Raw genomic sequence first — 16,855 nt, 5'->3', positions numbered from 1 at the left:
ATTACAGCAATGAGAGGAGGAAATTTAGGTGGCTGGTTCAAGAGATGGAAATCAAGATCAGTTGGGTGAAAAGATCAGCTAACTCTTTTGCTGATGGGTTAGCTAAGCAAGGGATGGAGAGGGAGTTTATGCTTTGGGCTCAGGTGTAATTATTTTTTTCCTTTCTTGGGGGCTCAAGCCTCAGCTGGAAGATAAGAAAGTTTATCTTCCCCTTTGAAATTATTTCTATGATTAATTAATGAAATGTGTTATTGATTAAAAAAAGAACTTAGCTTTTTCCAACAACCAAAGAAAAGAGGATGGGTGGTGTGGAGAACAACGAGGGTATTAATTATTTGGGCAGTGCGGGAAGAGAGAAATAACAAGATTTTCCAAGGGCAAGTAAGAATAGCACTTGAACTCATAGAAGGGATCACCATCAAGGCTATACATTGCTGGAATTGTTGGATCTCTTCAAGGACTTCTTTTTAGATGGTTTATTTAGAGGCTGGAGCATAGTAGCGGGCTCTTCCTACTTATATATTACCTTCCATGAGGATTGGTCCCCTCCTTTGCGTTTTGGCATGAAGTTGAATTTTGATGGCAGCTCTGTAGGTAATCTTGGTCCTTCTGGAATTGGGGGTGTTTTAGAAATGTTGAAGAAAGAGTTCTAGCCCTTTTCTTTGGCTCGATAAGATTAGGCGACTCTCTTAGAGCAAAAGTTTTGGCACTCCTCCAAGGGCTCAGGTTGGATAAACAATTGGGTTTTCTACAGTTAGAAGTGGATGGAGATTCAAAATTGGTAGTAGGTAGGAGCGGAACTCAAGAATTTTCATGGATAAAGCAAGAAGGAAAGAAGTATTTGAAGCAATTGAAATGAAAGTGGTGCATTGGTTGAAGTCCTTGAAAGACTTGTCTTGTATTTCAGCAAATGATTTACTGAGGAACTGGAGGGCAGTGACAGATTCATTTACTAATAAGGCTATCATAGCTCATCATTGGAGCCCACTGGATAGATGATTTATTAAACTAAATTTTGATGGTAGTAGCTTAGGAAATCTAGGTGCTTCCGGCAATGGAGGTGCATTTAGAGATGAGGAGGGCAAAAGTATTGCACTATATTCTGGGCTGACTAGGGAAGGAGATTCATTGAGGGCAGAAGTCATGGCTGTAATGGAAGGCATACAAAGGGCGAAGGCAATGAGCATCAGAAAATTAAGTGTTAAGGGAGACCCAAAATTGGTGATCAACTTGCTATAGGATGAGGGAATGAAAATGTGGATGTATAATAATAATAGGAAGAAATTCAGGTGGCTAACTAGAGATATGGAAGTAAGGATAGGGTGGGTTAAGTGGAGCACAGATGCTATAGCTGATACATTAGCTAAGCAAGGGGTGGAGAGAGAATCGTTGTTTTGGCATAATTGTAAGGGAGTTGGGGCTTCTTGGGGGAGAGATAAGAGGTTTTACTTCTCATGAACCTTAAATTGTTTTGAACCATTTGTATTTACCACTTTCTGCTCAGGTTAACAAAATTTGATGCTATTGATAAAAAAATTGGTAGTAGGTTGGATGCAAATAAATAGTTTGGGCACTTGGTCCCTTAGACGTCTGCAAGAGAAATACTGAACCTAACAAGGGAGCTTGAAGCACTTATTAAATGGACTAGGAGGTCAACAAATGCAATGGATGATACTTTAGCAAAGCAAGGAGTTAGTAGGGAAACTCTTTTCTGGGTGTGTTTGTAAGTTTTTATTTTGAGGGGTCACCTTACCTATGAATGTGAAAATTGTACTAACTTTCCTTTTAAGATTTATGAAAGTTACCATTTCTCGTAAAAAAAGTCAAGTGGTTACTAGATGGGGATGGAAACTCAAAAGTTCTTTCGCTCTTTGGCAAATGGGAGAAGAAGAAAGAGCTTTCTCTCTAGCATTGTGGTTGAAGATCAGATAATAACTTCGAAGGAGGAAATTGAAAAGTGCTTCGTGGATCATTTTAGATCAATCTTTGCCTCCTAGAAGATAGGACTGTGAACTTAGGGGATTTGAATTGGGATAAGGTGCTGGCCCATAAAGCTGCCCTCTTAGAAAGAGCCTTTAGTGAGGATGAGGTCCATGAAACAGTTTTAACTATGGAAAGGTTAAAGGCTTCAAGACCTGATGGTTTCACGATTACTTTCTATCAGGACTGTTGGGAAATTATAAAGGATGATTTAATGGTTGTCTTTGTTGAATTTCATTGAGAAGGGAAAATTTCACTAGGAGCAAATGCAAACTTCCTAGCCCTAATACCCAAGAAGAAAGAGGCAAGAACTCCTAAGGACTATAGGCCTATAAGCCTTTTGGTTAGTGTTTATAAAATCATTGCAAAAATCTTGGTAGGTAGGCTAAAGACTGTTTTACTCTTGGTAGTTTCCCAAAATTAAGGAGCCTTTGTTGAAGGGACCAAATCCTTGTTGTAAATGAGTGTATGGCAACAAAGATGTAGGGGGGTAAGGGTTTCTTCCCAACAAAAAGAGGAATAAGGCAAGGAGATCTTCTTTCTCCTTTCTTGTTTAGAATTGTGGTTGAGGTTCTAAGTAGGCAAATCCTCAAGACTGATCAAGAATATCTTTTTCAGAGGTTGGAGGGTTGGGAGATCTAAGGTGGTAGTGATTCATTTGCAATTTGCAGAAAACATTATCATTTTTTGTGAGGATGGTGGTGAATCTAGATTGAGGAATTTGAAAGCTTTAGTAGAAGAGTTTTAAAGGATCTCAAAGTTAAAAAGTTAATTGGGGAAAGAGCTCTGTGGCAGGAGTTAACATCAAAGAGGATGAAACCTAATTTATGGCACAAATACTAGGATGTGAAGTAAAAAGTTGGCCACTGGAGTACTTCAGTTTGCCTTTGGGGGGTAATCCAAAATTTGAGGGCTTTTGGAAACCAGTTATAGAGAGGTTCACTAAGAAACTATCTATATGGAAGAGAAACTACATCTCAATGGGGGGAAGGATTATATTGATTTAAGTCCACCTGAGCAAACTTGCCCACTTCTTGTCCACCTTTAGGATCCCCACAAAGATAGCTGGACAACTGGAAAATATAATGAGGGATTTTTTATGGGAGGTAGGAAAGGAAGAAAAAGATCATTTAGTAAAATGGGAGCAGGTTTGTAAACCCAAGGAGCAAGGTGGACTAGGAGTTCGAAACTTAGTGAAGAGAAATACAGTTCTACTAGGAAAATGGTTGTGGAGGTTTCCCTGTGAGGAAGATAAACTATGGCTCATGTTCATTGAAAGCATTCAGGTGCAGTGGATAATGGCTGAGGTGCAAGAAGCTAATGCAGCTTCAAATTCCCCCTAGAAAGAAATCTCTGAAATCTTGCCGTTATTTACTAATTTCATGCATCTTGATGTTGGGTGTGGGATTAATATTTTATTCTGGGAAGACCTTTGGCTTGGGGATCAACCCCTTTGCTTGCAATTCCCTAACCTTTACTCTTTGTCAAACCTTAAGGCTGAAACTATAGCTAGGGTTGCTGCACCATCATAAACTGGGATAAATTGGGACTTTGGGTTCAGAAGGGGCCTAAGAGACAATGAGTGTGATTCTCTCCTTGTCCTATGATTAAAACTGGAAATGGTTTACCTAGATCAAAATGGCCTTGATAATAGAATCTGGCATCTAACTTTTGATGGTTTGTTTTCTTGTGATTCTTTTGTTTTTAACTTGCTTGCCTGGTCTGACACTATGAGAGTAAACTATCCTGTGAGAGAAATATGGTGCAAACTAATTCCTCCTAAAGTACAAGCTCTTTGCTAGGAAATGTTCCTAGGGAAGGTAAAACACCTATGACGTGCTACAGAAAAGAAGGGCAAATATCTTCCTTTTTCCTCATGTGCCTCATGTGTGTGCTCTTTGGGACTACTGCTCTCTCTTTGGTTGTAGATAGATTCCCCAAGACATAGTGAGCCTTTTCAACCCAAATTTTCTGAGGCAACAAAAGAAAAGGGGAAGATGTATGTGGAGGGTAGTATGTTCAGCCTTGGTTTGGTCTATTTAGGAAGAAAGAAATCAGAGGATCTTCAATGAGAAAAGTAAGTCAATGGAGGAGGTGATCGAAGCCATTAAAATTTAGATTGGTACATTGGGTTAAAACGATGAAGCTCTTAAAGAGTATTTCTATTGATGACTTCTTAAGGATATGGAGAGAAGTGGCACTTTCAGAACCACATAGAGAAAGTGTAAGAATGGAGTGGAAACCACCAGGTTTAAATAAGCTAAAACTAAACTTTGATGGCAGTTCCTTTGGCAATCCAGGAAGAGCAGGAATTGGGGAGTCTTTTGGAACCATCAAGGAGTAGTGATGGCCTTGTTCTGTGAACCAATCGGTTTTGGTGACTCAATTCATGCTGAATCTAAAGCACTACTGCAAGGGCTGAAGCTTGCTGAACAATTAGGGGCAAGAGAATTGGAAATTGAAAGAGATTCCCTTTTGGTCATAACATGGCAAAGCAAATTGAGTCAGCACCCTAGAAACTCAGCTTCATTTTCAGACAAATTGACCAACTTGCAAAGGAATATAATTCTAATTTTGGATGGGTTAAAAGGGAAGCAGATGGGCTGGTGGATGTGTTAGCTAAGCAGGGAGCTGATAGACCATCCTTATTTTGGCCATTGCAGTAACCTATTGTATCATGGGTTCCATATATATGCCTTGTAACAAATATTTAAATTAAAAAATGAATTTTCTTTGCTGATAAATTAAAAAAACAATGGGTGGGGGTTGGTTCCAAGAATTTGGAACCAGACCCTATCCGCTAGAAGATTGTGTAGGATTGGTTCAAGTCCAGTTCGAGTTTGGTTCCTTTCGGTTCCAGGTAAAACCTACCTATTTACTCACCCTTAGTGATAAGGGCATATAGCCTAGGTTGATAAAAGTACAGAGGAGGACGTAACCCACCTTGCTTCATTCTTGATACTCAATCCTGTCCCTAACAAAATTAATCCAATTATAAGCACAATACAAAACGAAGGTAAAGATATAAGTTAACAATATGCTATTAAACTTTAACTTTTATGACCTGCAGCAAAATCAAGGCAAGTATCTAGTTTATAATAGTACAGATATAATATTTTATATTATATGTCATGTAACATGTGTATAAAATTTATTTTGTACATTATATAATATAGAATTTTATGTATAATATTTATTATAAATGTCATATTATATTATTTATATATAAAATATAAAATATAGCATAAAATAATATGTATATATGTGGGCCAGGCTAGGCTGAACCTGAGCACCTCTACCATGCATATTCTCTTGATATTTCTTTTTTTTTTTTTGCTAGCCATTTCAAAGCATCTATTTCTCAAATGATCAGCCATGAATGTATTATCCAATGCCACCAATCATGTAAAAGCTTTATTCCCCCAGATTCTCCTTTTTTTTTTAATCAATAACTGTGAAATGTATTAATTAATATTAAGAAGAATTAAAAAGCAAGGGGGCTAAACAATCTTAGCTCCCTAGAACAATCAATGAGCACCAAATACAATTACAATAAAGCCCAAAATAAAGAGTTTCTGTTAACCCCTTGCCTAGCTAAACCATCTGCCAGTGAGTTTGCACTTCTCTTTACCCATTTGTATTGAATTTCAACATCCTTAGTCAGCCACTTAAATTTTCTTTTTTCATTGTTGTACTTCCATATCCTTGAGTTATTCTCTTTTAACCAGTTCACCACAACTTCAGAGTCTCCTTCAATGATCAGCTTACTAATTTACAACTCCTTGGCTCTTCGTACCCCTTTGGTCCTGAAAGCATAGCTAACAGATTCCCATGTTCTTATTCTCCCCCTATTCCAGATGGTCCTGGATTACCCATACTGCTGCCATCAAAATTCAGTTTAATAAAGCCGTTAGGTGGAGGACTCCAACAAGAATTTGATGCCTTCTTAGTTGAAGCTAATTCTGCAATTTCCTTCCAGTTTTTTACCATCTCATCTACTGAGAAATCTGCAAACAATGCCAAAGTTTTTAGCCAATGTATCACCCTAATATGGATTACCTCCAAAATTACTTCCAAGCTTCTCTCCTTTTCTGAGAAGATCCATGAGTTCCTCTCCTCCCAAACAGTCCAACATACTGCATCCCTCATACATCTCCACATAATCTTGGCCCTTTTTGTTGGCCCACTCGGCATGTAACTAAATAAACTTTGCACATTCAAAGGGGGGAGGGGGGGGGTCCACCTGCACCCAAACAAAGAAGTACACCACTCCCAAATGCCTTTAGTAAACTGACAGGAAATCAGTAAATGGTATTCAGACTCACCACCAGCTTTACAGAAAGCACACCAGTGAGGACACAAACAACTGTTGGGTCTTTTTCTTTGAAGTAAATCACTTGTATTAACTCTTTCCAGAAAGGCTTCCCAGCAGAAACTTCCAACCTTAGGGGGTATAGGAAGACACCACACCTCTTTAACAGGGAATGCCAGATCCAAAGAAGGAGGTTGTGTTAGAGCTTCAAAGAAAGAAGCACATGTGAAAGAACCAAAGGGGGTAAGAGACCAAATTCTACTGTCTGCCTTTGTTGGCTCTAAAAAGACCCCTTCAAGAATGGATAACAAGGATAAGATACAATCAAACTCTGTGTCCCTAATTTCCCTTCTAAAGCCCAAGTTCCAGCTGAACCCAAAAGTTGAGTTAGAAGGAACAAGGAAGGAGGAAACTGGTTCATTTTTAAAGTGGAAAGAGTGAAAAGACTTGGGAATTGGTCTTTTAAAGGAGAATCCCCAATCCAGATATGTTCCAAAAAATTGATGAGATTACTTGAGTGCAAGTCATACTTGATTCATGGAGAGAACAATGGAAAAATAGTTTGAATCCCACAGCTTATCCTTCTCCAAAGAAAATCTCCACAGCCATTTCCCTAGTAGTGCCAAATTCCTACTCCTTATATTCCCAATACCCAAATCTCCCTCCCTCTTGCTCCTACAGACCATCTCCCACCTAACCTTATGGTCCTTCTCTTCCCCCGGCTCCCAAAGGAAATCTCTCATTTGTTTTTCTAACCTGTTATCCACCTTAGTTGGAATCTTAAAGACTGATAAAAAGTAGACAGGAAGGTTAGCTAATGTAGACCTAATTAAAGTAATTCTCCCACCAAGAGACAAATAATTCTTCTTCCAAGTTGCAAGTCTCTTTTCAAACCTCTCCACAACCGGAGCCCAAAACTCATCTTTCTAAGGGTTATCTCCTAATGGAAAACCGAGGTAATTTAAAGGCCAATTAGAAACTGCACATTCCAGAATGTTTGTACACTTCGATGTCTCCCCCACCCCCATATTGACCCCCACTAGACAGCTCTTCTCAAAATTCTCCTTAAGGTTTCACATTTGCTCAAAGAATTGTATAGTGAGCTTCAGGTTTCTTATCCTATTAAGGTCCCCTCCTTCACAAAAGAGTATTGTGTCATCTGCAAATTGCAAATGTGTGAGTGGCACACTTTCCCTTCCAACTCTCCATCCTCTTATTAGTCTGCTCTAGAAATTAATCTCCCCAAAACTTCTGCAACCATCATGAATAAGAAAGGGGAAAGAGGATCTCCTTGTCTTATTCTTCTCAAAGCTGGAAAGAAATCTACCACTGTCCCATTTATCAATATGGAATAATGGCATTTCCTAATACATCCCATCACCCACTTACACCACCTGTCTCCGAACCCAAAATTGACCATCACCTCCAACAGGAAAGACCAATCCACCATGTCGTAAGCCTTTTCCAAATCCAATTTGCATACCACCCCTTTTTTCTTAGATCTCTTGAACTCCTCCAAACTCTCATTTGCTATAAGTATTTGATTTGTTATCTGCCTCCTTTCACAAAAGCTCCTTGGTTGTCTGCTATAATTGCTAGGAGCACTTTTCTAATTCTAATGGATAGCACCTTAGTGATGATCTTATAGATGCTATTGACTAGGCTGATCGGCTTATAGTCCCTCGGGTGATTTGCATTCCTTTTCTTGGGAACCAAGGCAATGAATGCGGAATTTAGCCTCGGGTATATCACTCCTCTAGAATAAAATTCATCAAAAACTAGCCTTAGGTTCTCTTTTAATATCTCCCAACAATCTTGATAAAAAGCCATTGTAAAATCATCAGGGCCTAGTGCCTTTGATCTGTCCATAGAAAACACTGTTTCCTTTATTTCTTTCAATTCAAATTTCCTTTCCAGCCATTCCCTATCCTCCAGTTTTAGTGTAGGCCATTCCAATCCTTCAAGCCATACCCTATCGTTTAGGGGTCTTCCTTTAATGTTAGAGACCACCTGATTTCTGATAATTATATTGTAATAATATTTTATTGAAACATTGGTTGCTGCATTCTTTCTACCATCTTATATCACTTTCTGTAGGGCTAATCAACATTTCCACTTTTTCAAACCCCTTGTTAGAATGCTCGAGTCAGGGGTATTTTGGTCATTCCGGATTATTTGCTTGAGAGTGAAAGGTCTATTGTATCTGAGTTTAAGTTATGTGTCCCATCTTCTATGAGGGACAAAATGGTCTTTCCTGTAACTCTATGTTTTTGAATAAATACAATTGGGTCAGCTAGGGGAGAGAGATTTCGACTCTCTTCTAGTCTGGCCGAACCTTTCTTTCTTCTTCTTCTTCTTCTTCTTTCTCTTTTCTTTCTTCTTCTCTACTTCAACCTAGAATCTGCTAGGGTTTACTAACATGGTATCAGAGCTGTAAGGTCGTATCCTCATTTCTTTCTTGCTGCTGTTCTCTTTCTGGGTTCGCCTCCAACTTTCACAGTCATCTTCTTCCTTTTATACTGACCTGAGTGGAGGTTCGATAAGGGGCTGAAAAGGAGCTGTCGTTTTGTGGGCCTGGAGGTGAGGATGCCTCCGGTCGTTGCTGTGGTGGTCATTGGAGTGGTATACTAAACCCTCTATTCAGTATCGAAGAGGGCTGAATGTGGATAGGTATGAACACTACTGTTGTTTGTCCAAGTAAGGGACTGTGAATGTTTCTTTTTGTTTCAAGAGTTGGTTGTGGTGGTGCTCAGTGTGACTGATATGCATCTCAGTCGTGTTCCTCTGCATTTCTCTTCGTATGTATGTTGAAAGAAGAGTTGTTGGCTGTTGAAGTTCACAACAGCAGTAGATTGGTGGTGGTTGTGTCGTGGTGATTGGTGTATCTATGTTTCAAAATATTTAAAAGTGTTCTCCTATACCTTGTGTGTAATCAGTTCTGCAGTGTGTAGCCCAAGTGTTTGATGTGAGGACTGAGTGATTTCAGTCTTAGTGTGTTGATGGTGAATGGTTCTGTAGTGTGCAGCCTAGGTGTTTGATGTGAAGACTGAGTGATTTCAGTCTTAGTGTGTTGATGGTGAATGGTTCTACAGTGTGCAACCTAGTTGTTTGATGTGAAGACTGAGTGATTTCAGCCTTAGTGTGTGGTGTGTAATGTGTATTTAAAGAAGCTGGAATTGGTGGTGTTATAAGTGAGATAAGTCTTGTGAAAGTGTGAGGTTGTGTTGTATATTTGAAGGTGAAATAATTAAAATGGCTTCATTTGAAAATGGGAATGATAACAAAACAGGTATCATGCTTTCTCCAGACTAAGTGTTCAAATGACATCCATCAAGTTGAATGGTGAGAATTATGTATCATGGGCAAAATCTGTGGAGGTGTTCTTATGGCCAAGAGGAAGGTAAAACATGTAAGAGAGGAGAAACCTCCCTCTGATTCCCCTGGGTTCAGTGATTGGGAACAAGTAAATGCACAGATAATGACATGGCTCTGGAACAACATGGAACCAAAGATTAGTGTGAACTTCATGTCCCTAGATACAATTAAGGAAATCTGGGATCATGCTAAGAAGTTGTACTCTGGACAAGACAATACAACTAGGGTGTATCAGTTGTACCAAGAGTATTTCAATCTGAAGCAAGGGAGTCAAAGCTTAGAAGAGTACTATGCAAGTTTGAGGAACATTCGTGATGAGCTTAATGTGTATCATCCTCTAACATTAGATGTTCAGATCCAACAACAGCAACGTGAGCAGCTTGATGTGACAAGGTTTCTTGTGGGGTTGAAGGCTGAGTATGAGCCTGTCAGAGCACAAATATTGGGAGGATCTGCTCTTCCCTCACTTGAAGAAGTTTTTGCTCGTCTTAAGAGGACATCCATTGAGTCGGTAGAACATTCTTCTCTCTCTGACAGATCTGGTTTGGTAGTAACTAAAGGGGGTGGTTGTGGAAATAGAAGTGGTGGTGTCAGGAGTGGACTCCCAAGCAACCATGGTGGTCACATGTTTAGCAGGGCTAGTGGTCGGACTGGAGGCCGAGACTCAGGGGGAGGTCAGGGAAGAGGAAGGAGTAATGCTCAGAGAAAGTGTACACATTGCGGTTTAGAGGGGCACACAGTTAATTTCTGCTATGATTTGCGTGGTGCACCCAACACTTGGGCTAACCATGCTAGGACTAAGGGTAGTGACACAATTACTGAAAGTCAACAAACTGACCCAATCCCCTCCACATTCACTTGTGCTTCTGAGAAGGAAATGGTGAGTGTACCACGTGCAGTATATGAGCAGTTCATTCAAACATCTTAGCAGAACACCGCTACACTTGCCCATTCAGGTATGGCTTGCTTAGCTTCCAAAGACTCACACGGGATCATTGACTCCGGGGCCTCAGACCATATGTCTGGGACTCATGATGTATTTTCTTCCCTTTCCCACTCCTCCACACCTCAAATAGTTACACTTGCTAATGGTTCTATATCTCCTATCTATGGTGTTGGTGATGTTAATCTCTCTTCCTTGCCTTTATCATCTGTTTTATATGTTCCTAAGTTTCCTTTTAACCTTATGTCTGTCAACAGATTAACCAAGTCTCTTAATTGTTCTGTAACCTTCTACCCTTCTTCTTGTGTGTTTCAGGATCTCAAGACGGGGAGGAAGATTGGTGGAGGGCATGAAGCAGGTGGATTATATTACCTTGATGGTGGTGGTCCTCCAATAGCTTTTCAGTCATCTCTTACTCCTCTTCAATGGCACTGCAGACTTGGTCATCCTTCTCTCAAGGCCTTGAAGTTACTGGTTCCTTCCTTGAGTCATCTTTCATCATTAGATTGTGAGTCATGTCAATTGGGTAAACATCATAGAGTCTCATTTAGTCCAAGAGTTGATAGTCGTGTCTCAAGTCTTTTCTCTTTAGTTCATTCCGATGTATGGGGTCCAATTAAAGTGGTGTCATACAATGGGTATAAGTATTTTGTAATCTTTGTTGATGACTTTTCAAGGATGACATGGATTTATCTTATGAAAGATCGTAGTGAGTTGTTCCCTATTTTTAAAAAATTTTATGCTGAAATACGCACTCAATTTGGTGTTCATATTAAAATTCTTCGCTCCGATAATGCCAAAGAATACAACTCCTCACCATTTCAACAATACCTAGAACATCATGGGATCATTCATCAAACTTCTTGTTCCTACACCCCACAACAGAACGGTGTAGCTGAACGAAAAAATTGACATCTTCTTGAAACTGCTCGATCCTTGATGATTAATATGAATGTCCCAAAATATTTTTGGAGTGATGCTGTTCTTACATCCTGCTTTCTGATCAATCGGATGCCCATGTCAATCATTGGAAGTCAATCCCCTTTCTCCATGTTGTTTCCCACTTTATCTCCATTTCCTCTTACCCCAAGAATCTTTGGCTGTTGTTTTGTTCAACACTTGGGGCCTGGGTTAGACAAGCTAAATGCTCGAGCTACTAAGTGTATCTTTCTTGGCTACTCAAGGACTCAGAAAAGGTGTAAGTGTTATAACCCAAAATCCCATAAATCGTTTGTGTGCTCTGATGTCACATTCTTTGAGTCAGTTCCGTTCTTCTCAGATGCTGGGGTCTCTTCCTCTTCCTCTGTGGTTCCCCTTCCTGTACCTGTTGTGGACATCCTTCCAGTAGCTCCTGTTTCTACTGTAGATGCACGTCCTATGCCTGTTACTACTGAGAAGCCGCCAATCACTCAAGTGTATACCTACAGAAGTGCATCGGGCCCTCCTCCACTTCAGCCCCTGTCGACAGATTTTGCTACTGCTCCTCCTTCAGATCCTGATCTTCCTATTGCTCTGCGAAAAGGTAAACGTACTTGTACTTCTCACCCCATTTCACACTATGTTTCTACTGCTCACCTTTCTGCTTCTCATTGCAAATTTATATCATTACTCTCATCTATTCCCATTCCCAAGACTGTCTAGGAAGCTCTTGCCTCCCCAGGGTGGCGGCAAGCCATGGAAGAAGAACTCTCTGCTCTACAACATAATCACACATGGGAACTCACCGTTCTTCCTCCCGGTAAGCACACAGTTGGGTGTAAATGGGTCTACACAGTGAAGTATCTTCCTGGTGGCAGTGTGGAGCGATTGAAAGCGAGGTTGGTGGCCAAGGGTTATTCTCAGGTGTATGGTGTGGACTATATGGAGACATTTTCTCCTGTGACTAAGATTGGTTCAGTTCGGGTGCTGATTTCATTAGCTGCTATGTATGATTGGCCTCTTGTACAACTTGACATAAAAAATGCCTTCCTGCATGGTGATCTAGTTGAGGAGGTGTATATAGAGCAACCACCAGGGTTTGTTGCTCAGGGGGAGTCTGGCAAAGTGTGTAGGCTCAAAAAGGCAATTTATGGACTGAAACAATTTCCACGTGCTTGGTTTGGCAGGTTCAATGAAGTGATGAAAGCCTTTGGGATGAAACAATGTCAGGTTGATCATTCTGTGTTCAGCTATAACTCAAAGGATGGGAAAATCTTGCTAGTCGTGTACGTGGATGATATTGTCATAACTAGGAGTGATAGCAATGGAATCAACAGGTTGAAGAAATTCTTACAGGATCACTTCAATACGAAAGATCTGGGGAAGCTGAAATATTTCCTAGGAATAGAGGTTGCGAGGTCAAAACATGGGATCAACTTATGTAAGAGAAAATATGTTCTTGATTTACTTGAAGAAACAGGGTTGTTAGGTGCTAAATCAGCAGAGATTCCTATGGAACTCAATGCCAAGCTGAGTGTTGATGCGGGTGAAGAGTTTGATAATCCTGGAAGATACAGAAGGTTGGTGGGCAAATTGAACTACCTGACCATTACCCGATCAGATATATCATTTGCTGTGAGTGTGGTGAGCCAGTTTATGCAACATCCTCGGGTTCTTCACTGGGAAGCTGTTCTGAGAATTGTTAGGTACCTAAAAGGTGCTCCAGGTCGTGGTTTGTTATACCAAAGTGGAGGAACTCTTGAGATAGTAGGGTACACAGGTGCTGACTGGGTTGGTTCTATATCAAACAGGAGATCAACTACAGGGTATTGTACCTTCCTCGGTGGCAATCTTGTAACTTGGAAGAGCAAGAAACAAACAGTGGTGGCAAGAAGTAGTGTAGAAGCAGAGTACAGGGCTATGGCCCATACCGCATGTGAGCTAGTATGGCTGAAGGACCTGCTTCAAGAGATGGGATTCTCAATTGACAAACCCATGAAATTATACTGTGATAACCAAGCTGTTGTTCACATCTCTTCCAATCTTGTTTTTCATGAGCGAACTAAGTATATTGAGGTTGATTATCACTTTGTAAGAGATAAAGTGATAAGTGGGGTGATGACCACATCTCATGTGAGCTCAGGAAATCAGTGGGCAGATCTCCTCACAAAGGGATTGTCTTGGGGAAGAATAGATTACATTTGTAACAAGCTGGGACTATATGATATATACTCTCCAGCTTGAGGGGGAGTGTTAGAATGCTCGAGTTAGGGGTATTTTGGTCATTCTGGATGATCTACTTGAGAGTGAAAGGTCTATTGTATCTGAGTTTAAGTTATATGTCCCATCTTCTATGAGGGACAAAATGGTCTTTCCTGTAACTCTATGTTTTTGAATAAATACAAGTGGGTCAGCTAGGGGAGAGAGATTTCGACTCTCTTCTAGTCTGGCTGAACCTTTCTTTCTTCTTCTTCTTCTTCCTCTTCTTCTTTCTCTTTTCTTTCTTCTTCTCTACTTCAACCTAGAATCTGCTAGGGTTTACTAACACCCCTAAAAATCTCATATTGCACATAAAAACCGCAATAAGCTCATGTTTCCTTTTGATTGTATAACATTTCCATCTTTATTAAGGCCAAGGAGGAGGGAAACTATAACCCATAAACTTGATGTGATAATTGCTTATACCCTGGAGGAGTTTTAAGTTTAAAAGAAAATTCTAAATGATGTGATAATTGCTTATACCCTGAAAGTATGATATCAAATTTGATCATATTACTTTACATCCTGAACAAGTATGCGAATTTATATTTTCTAAATAATAGAGAGTGCACCAAATAGCTTGCACCCGATTATATGTTGTCCATTAATCGTTATAAGGTAACATTTTGTGGATTAGCTTCTTGTTCATGCTTTGTTGTTTATGCCTCACAACTCTTCTTGTGTATCTGTCTTGTAGATGAAGGCAGGCATTGTTGTTTGACAACACTATTGTTGAACACAAAGGTAAAATTTTGAAATCCAATTTCTTTTTTCATGAAACAGATGCATGCCTTTTCATTCCCGTGATTGACAATATTTGGATTTCTGCAGGCTAGAGAGGGAGGGTGTGTTTGGGTGCATCTTCATCAGACTTGGTTGGCTGGATCAGGACCAAAAGATCAAACGACCTGGCTTTTCTAGATGGACATGAAAAATGATGCCAGAGTATTTTCCATCTGTTGGAATAAACCATCCTCATTCTTCCCCCTTCTAGGCTCTCTAGTTAGCCGTCTGGCTTCCAGTATATTGTATCGGCCTAAAACTCTTGTCAGAGAAAATACCGATGTGATTGTTTCATTTTCACCTCAGCAGCGTTTCTAGAATGACTAATAATTTTGGTTACATTTGGATAAAGGTTCAGGATATGTGCTTTTAAAGCTCCAAAGCACAAGGCCCCAATTTCGTGCTTTAGGGCTTAAAAGCGTTGACTTCAGATCATAATGTTTTTAAAAGCAGTTCTTAACAAACGCTTAAAACACTTTTTTTGGCTCAAATTTTTTTTTCACAGCCCAAAGTTCAAAAGCAAAAGCTCATTCAAACTAAGCTTCCTTTCATCTTCTTAAATCTTAACTAGGTTCATGCAAGAAGTTTTAGACCTTGACTGTTTAACCCCCCTAAAATCTAAAATTCTTTGGGGTTTTTATAGTTCAGTCCACCCCTAGGGTGGAGCTAAGATTTTTAGGGGTGGACTGAATCCTGCCTGTAGATTGATGCCAAATTCATGAGTAGGATGCGGTTTAGGGGGGGGACTACTAGTAAACTATTGCTGCTGTCTTTATTTGCAGCTTTTGTTGTTGCTGGAACTATGTGATATGGTTCAGCAACTATCGCAATCGAATTATTTGGTCCCACTCGTTATCAATGAGATCAGGGATACTTCCAGCAAGAAATATACCGATGAATTGGTGCTGGGCTAGTCGAAAATCAAAGTTTATTAGAAGCTCGTTCTAAAATTCCCGAAAAATTAGCTTTTTATGATTACATCGCCAATAATCCAGCGGGATGCAACTATAAAACCTTAGGGTGGGATTCCTTCTGTTTACCCCTTTTTACACCCTTGTTTTTCCAGTTAGTTTGGGTAATTGATTAACGACCATAATTAGTTAATAACCTATACAAATATCCAATCTAATAAGTAAGGTACACACAATCATCTGTCGAGTCCGGATCTGTTCCTTACACTGGCCTCATATGAGTTATACATCAGGAACATCTCCCATATTTGTACGTTATTATCATGGGAGACCATGGGAGATGTTCCCAAAATCAAACTTACGGCCATTTAAACTCAATTATAACCAATTCAGTATCATTTTCAGTAGAAAGCTGATAATCACTTCCTCAACATGGGTATATTTCAATTCCATTCGATACATGGTCTCTTTTAGTAACTTGTCAAAGAGGAGCTGAAAGTGGGATATAAGAAATATTTAAAATGTGCCATCCAGCATTTTTAGCAGCTTGAGAGTTTAGTTAATGACCAAATGATCGACGATAGGCATTGGAGTGATTATTTTATTGGAAAAGTACGGACAAGCCCAATGCAGATTTTTGATTTCCACTGCAAAGCTATAAACATTCAAAATGGCAACAACCCACACTCTATGCACCAATGCCCGTCCGTAACCTACCCCAATAGTACTTTGAGCCTACAAATTCTACCCCGGGGCTGAACTTTCATTTTCCCTTATTTTATCTCTAAGGCCTCGTTCACTTTTTGGTAAGTTATTTATCCGGGTAAATGCACTTACCAATGGTTTCTTATTTTTCATATAAATGTAATAATGACCATTTTAGCCATTAAAATTTCATTATTAAAGGGGCATTTTTGTTCCATTCAAATGTTGGCAACTTTTCCAAGATGGAAAAGTTAATTTACACACCTAGGAGATGTGTATCACTTACCCGGGTAAGCGGTACCCAGAAAAATAAACTTTCCCTGTTCCCCACATAAATATGAGAAAAGAACATGGGATTCACATTGACCAACTTTCTCCCCTCTCAAAATCCCAAAAACTAATGCCCCCTAAACTTTTTTCACATACCAATAGTATCTCTTGATTTATGCCACTTTTAAATTTGAATATTTGCAGCATTTCTTTTTACAACACCAGCAATGCTTTCTTTTCATTTTTTGGAGGTGGGTGGTGGGGTTAGAGTTATTCTTCCAAACTTAGAAAGTTAGAATTACTGTTCTGACATGAGAATTAGAACCCACTACCAATGGAGCCATCTACATCTGGATCCAGATGATAGATAAAAATAGACTAAAATGATTTTGATCATAT

At 39.6% G+C, this 16,855-nt stretch overlaps 1 protein-coding gene across 2 annotated transcripts in view; it reads left to right on the top strand.

Annotated features, from left to right (window-relative positions):
- LOC148873271 (sucrose-phosphatase 2-like) overlaps positions 1–14,875 on the top strand; it is a 32,353-nt gene extending 17,478 nt beyond the window's left edge. Inside the window, exons 8-9 of one of the 2 annotated variants that reach the window (XM_088963546.1) lie at positions 14,485–14,531; positions 14,619–14,875. In XM_088963546.1, the coding sequence (XP_088819672.1) occupies positions 14,485–14,531; positions 14,619–14,708 (137 nt within the window). In that variant the 3' untranslated portion in view covers positions 14,709–14,875. Of the gene's footprint in view, positions 1–10,925; positions 11,313–14,484; positions 14,532–14,618 lie in introns of those variants that run through there. The other variant, XM_088963547.1, reaches the window with a different exon arrangement.
- Positions 14,876–16,855: the final 1,980 nt, after the last annotated feature.

The sequence above is a fragment of the Nelumbo lutea genome, chromosome 1 (genome assembly GCF_056320005.1).
Source record: "Nelumbo lutea isolate HS-2025 chromosome 1, American lotus-T2T, whole genome shotgun sequence".
Taxonomy (NCBI): Eukaryota; Viridiplantae; Streptophyta; class Magnoliopsida; order Proteales; family Nelumbonaceae; genus Nelumbo; species Nelumbo lutea.
This window is presented reverse-complemented; position numbering and strand designations above follow the sequence as displayed.